The sequence below is a fragment of the Sinocyclocheilus rhinocerous genome, unplaced genomic scaffold (genome assembly GCF_001515625.1).
Source record: "Sinocyclocheilus rhinocerous isolate Xijiao unplaced genomic scaffold, SAMN03320098_v1.1 scaffold11, whole genome shotgun sequence".
NCBI classification, from domain to species: Eukaryota; Metazoa; Chordata; class Actinopteri; order Cypriniformes; family Cyprinidae; genus Sinocyclocheilus; species Sinocyclocheilus rhinocerous.
In genome coordinates this window covers 2,090,788-2,095,525 of record NW_015625587.1, presented here as the reverse complement: position 1 = coordinate 2,095,525, position 4,738 = coordinate 2,090,788, and the positions used below count along the sequence as shown (strand labels likewise).

The 4,738-nt window shown below is 39.1% G+C and overlaps 1 protein-coding gene across 1 annotated transcript in view; it reads left to right on the top strand.

Moving 5' to 3' along the window:
• The window catches only part of LOC107756055 (brain-specific angiogenesis inhibitor 1-like), a 101,576-nt gene that overhangs the window by 67,668 nt on the left and 29,170 nt on the right, over positions 1-4,738 (top strand). Inside the window, exon 17 of the mRNA XM_016573035.1 lies at positions 1,234-1,360. Within this exon, the coding sequence (XP_016428521.1) occupies positions 1,234-1,360 (127 nt within the window). The remainder of the gene's footprint in view (positions 1-1,233; positions 1,361-4,738) is intronic.

Below are 4,738 nucleotides of genomic sequence, written 5' to 3'. Positions count from 1 at the left end.
CCCCCCCCCCCCCCCTCTCCTTCATGTTGTGCTCCAGGTCTCAATGTCCCAGTGTAATATCCATAATCTGCTCCATTGCAATTTTCCTCCACATTTTATAAACTTACAAAGTTTTGACAGGTAAAAGAGACTGTTCTTTACTCCACTTGGAAGGCTTGCTGCAGGCTAAACAGTGTGAAAAGGCTACCCCAAACTGTCCTTTGGGATTTTTCATTTCAAAGTGATTCTGTGTAGTTTGGCGGTATTTTGTGTTTTGCAATGCAAGAACCTCTAGTAATACTGCAAGTGGAACAACAACAACAATAGGCTAACAAATTATTAAATTAGCCTACATTAATTATTATTATTATTATTATTATTATTATCAAATGTAGCACCGAATTCGGGTGTCAACAATAGTCAAATTTCAAATTCAAATAGTGTGGAAACGACGCGGTGTTGTTCATCAACAGACAACCAATCATATACTGAGTCAGCTCTCCCCTCATTAAAAATTCATGCTCTTTCTACAGTGCGTAGAAACTTAGGCGCGTTTTTTTCAGCGTTGAACGTTGAAAATCGCGTTGAGCTGTGACGTGTTGGCGAGAGTAAAGAGACTTTATTGTTTTGTCTAGGCTTTTCTACGGTTCACGAGACAACCACCGAATTTATTTGCCGACATCTTGCGCGTGCTCGTCGCGTTCTGTCAGTGAATGTTTTCCATGAATCATATCATATATATGCTGATAGGAAAGTTAACCCGGGATTCACTAAGGTACAGTGAGGAATTCGAAACTTGGCTGCCCAAAATTATTTACTAACCCAGGATAAAATGTGAACAGTGTAAAACAGGAACATATCCCAGGATTATATTTACCAGGGCAGGGGTTAATTTATGTTTGAGGCTGCATACTATTTATGTATGTGGTGTTGCATAGTAATAATAATGATGATGATGATGATGATGATAATTTAATAAATAATAAAATATTAAAATGAATTACATTATTTATAAATAAATTATTTTTACTAAGTGTTTTAATGTTATTTTATTTGTAACTGTTTTTACATCAGCTAACCTGGCCATGCAGAAAGCAGAGGTGTGCGCTGCATCACATCGTCCATTCATCTGTCTTTTCACTAGTTTTTCTCGCGCTCCGGCTCTCTTACGGGCGGCTCTGTGTGCGCTGGATTAGAGAAAATAGCTGTTTTATCGCGCAGGGATTTGATCTCTTGTCTGTCTCCTCTCCTCAGTTCTTCGTTGCTGGGCTCCTGGTCTGCGCGAGGCTGTAGAGCCGTGCCCGTCGACTCCAGCACAACCAAATGCTTGTGTGACAGACTCTCCACCTTCGCCATTTTAGCACGCTTCAATCCCGATGTGGTAAGTCGAGCCATTTCTATTGTTTCCTTTAATCGAACCTCAAAAGACGCGTTTGTGTGGTATTGTGTGATTTAATGTACCGCTTTTTTTTGGTCATAGGCGTCATTGTCATTGTGTATCAACAGATCCCTCTCTCTCACTCCCCCCTCTCCTCTTCTCCACGGCATGCCAGAGCCATACAGCAGATTTAATGCAAACAATTTAAGACATGTTTCATTCTTTAATGTGTATATAGTATACAAAAAAAATACAAATATTTGTGACAAAAAAGGACGTTTTGATAGGTTTGTTTAATGCTAGAACGCAGTGCATGAAACATGCTGACTTTCATATTGGATTTGCATACACTAAATGTATTTAATTGCATTTGATTAATACTATAATGATTCAAAATAGCTAACTACCTACATATGTTAAAGATTATGTATTTTGTTACATACCAACACACACATTTTTTTTTTCTTTTGGGTTTGTGCTGTGACACCTCGAATACATTTTTCAGGTACATTCAAATGTGCATAGGGGAATTGTTGGCCTTTTCATGAGTAGTGAAACATATATCTTTAATGACACACCATCCGTTCATTTGGGCCTTAGAGGGTTGACTTTGTGTAAATCTACATGTCTTGCTTTAAAACAGCATCTTTCTTTAAAATTATGGGATTTGGTTTGGTTTAATGCAGGAAAGGGTCGTGTCTTTGTGTGGAATTTTCATTCAGTGTGATTAGTTATTATTAGACTGGAAACTGCCTCTGAAGCAGTTTATTCACCAGTTGCCGTGGAAACAGCATGGGCAGTGGAAGTTCTTAAAGCTATAGAACACGCTATAACACTCTCTTTGTGCAGCTTGGCCCAGATATGAGCCAGAGAGCCCCCCAAAAAAGGGAGGAAGAGGAAGCTTGACACCCTACTGGCCAAAACAATGGCCACGTCTTCTCTCATTTGCTCTGCCAAGATGTTTCAGATTGGCTGCTTCAGGACAAAACACTGTTTTGATTTGGGAAACCAAGTATAAAAGGGAAATCATAACAAAACAGAATTAGGATCACAGCATTACATAACAGGCTACTGTGCACAAAGCTGCAAAATGGGGTACAAAAAGTCTATAACAAACATGGATTGCTTTCTGTAATACATTTTACTGCCTTAATGTGATTTTATTTTATGTTTTTGTCAAGTTGAGCATGATGTTCAATGCAAAATAAATAAATGAATGTAGGGTACTTCACTTTGGGAATCAGTTGGATTGGAAATATGGAATTTCTGTTCACCAAAGCCACAACAAGCACAAACTGCCTTTTGCAACACATTTTACTTACTTAAAGGTATAGTTCTCCCAAAAATTTACTCACCCTCATGTTGTTCCAAACCTGTATGAATTTCTTTCTTCTGCTGAACACAAAATAAGATATTTTGAAGAGTTTGGTTAACCAAACAGTTGATGGACCCCATTGACTTCCATAGTTTTCCATTGTATATACCTGAGGCTCTCAACTCTGACCCTTGAGATCCACTTTCCTGCAGAGCTTAGCTCCAACCTTGATCAAACTCACCTGCTTGTAACTTTCTAGCAATCCTGAAGACCTTGATTAGCTTGTTCAGGTGTGTTTGATTAGGGTTGGAGCTAAACTCTGCAGGAAAGTGGACCCTGAGTGCCAAAGTTGAGAACCCCTGGTATCTTTAATTTGAAATTCTAAGTTAAACAGGGTATTCAAGGCAAAAAATGTACTCTGGGAATCAGTTGGATTGGAAATGTGGGCTTTAGAAGGCAGAACTTGCTTAAATTCCACCTAAATACCTCCTTGGCTATTGTTTAACGTTATCGAATTGCTCTCTCAGCCTAAGTGATGTCAGCAGAAAAGGACAGTTGTTTCAAAGGAACATCATTTGATTAAAGATTAAAAAGACAAACTATCTTTATTTAGAATGATGTGCACTGATTGATTGGTTGTTCAAAAACCAGGTGGGCTTTAGAAGGCAGAACTTGCTTAAATTCCACCTAAATACCTCCTTGGCTATTGTTTAACGTTATCGAATTGCTCTCTCAGCCTAAGTGATGTCAGCAGAAAAGGACAGTTGTTTCAAAGGAACATCATTTTGATTAAAGATTAAAAAGACAAACTATCTTTATTTAGAATGATGTGCACTGATTGATTGGTTGTTCAAAAACCAGGAAATTGCATTAAAGTAAATATGGTTATATTTATTTCACACTGATCAAGGCTGATGGTACAGTACATCCAAACATGTTTTTAGGATATATCGAGCCCCATCTTGTAGCCAGTTTACATTTTACACATTTTAGCAGTGTTTTACAGGCCTCCTGTGTGCATTTATGTGCTGCTATTTGCTCTCATGGATGTGTGTGTAAAGACCGCATGATCTGCATGTCTCCTTGTGGTGATCCAGAGAGATATAGCTGTATGCTAATCGCTCGCTTATGATGGCTGCCTGTCCCGCTCTACCTGTTCAGATGGACATGGAATAAGGGAGTGTCGCAGTTAGCTCTTTCCATGCCTCGTGGGAAGCATATTGTGGGAATTTCATTTGTGTTGCCGTATGCCAGCAGAAGGGAGGACCGCTCCTCCCCTTGGCTCCACTCCCTGTCTGTCTCTCTCTAGCCTTCTCACTCCAGACCCCCACTGCTATGCCGCTAATTATTCCTGCAGCTCCACTTGCCACCTCAAAATGGCCCATCCAATGGCCCCTCCGCTGGCAACTAGTGTCCTACAGCTTCAGAATGATAAAGAGCCAGAGAAACACTTCCCTTCCTCTCTTTCCCTCCCACATTCTCAGTCTGAATATACAGTCAGCTGCAGTGTACATGGAAAGAGAGAAATAAAGGGAGATAGTATACTGCAGCTATTTTAATCACACTCCAGTCTTTCTACAGATGTTTCCAGGTTTGAACCAGGCTCTGGTTTACATGGGTCAGATTGTCTTACGCTTTATATGCAGTTTGATATGAGAAAATTGCTGTGGTTTTGCCCAGACTGAATATTTATGAGCTAAAGCTTGTAGAAATGCACAGTTACGCTACAGTTGTACTTGGATGGAGCTCTGAATACATCATTCCCAAATATGGGTCAGTGAAGAAAAAGAAACCGTACACTGTGTTGAGATGTTTCATGTTAGTACATTCTTCTGAGGTAGGCCATTGTCTTTATGCTTGTCACTTGTACAAGATTCAGTATTGCATTTGCAAGTCTATTATTTATGTTTGTGCAGTCTTACTTAATTAGCATACAGTTTGGCAGGTTTTAAAATATTAATAAAGAGTTAGACCAATGTCGTCAGTAACTTATTGAATGTATTGTTTAGCTAATATATATATATATATATATATATATATATATGTGTGTGTGTGTGTGTGTGTGT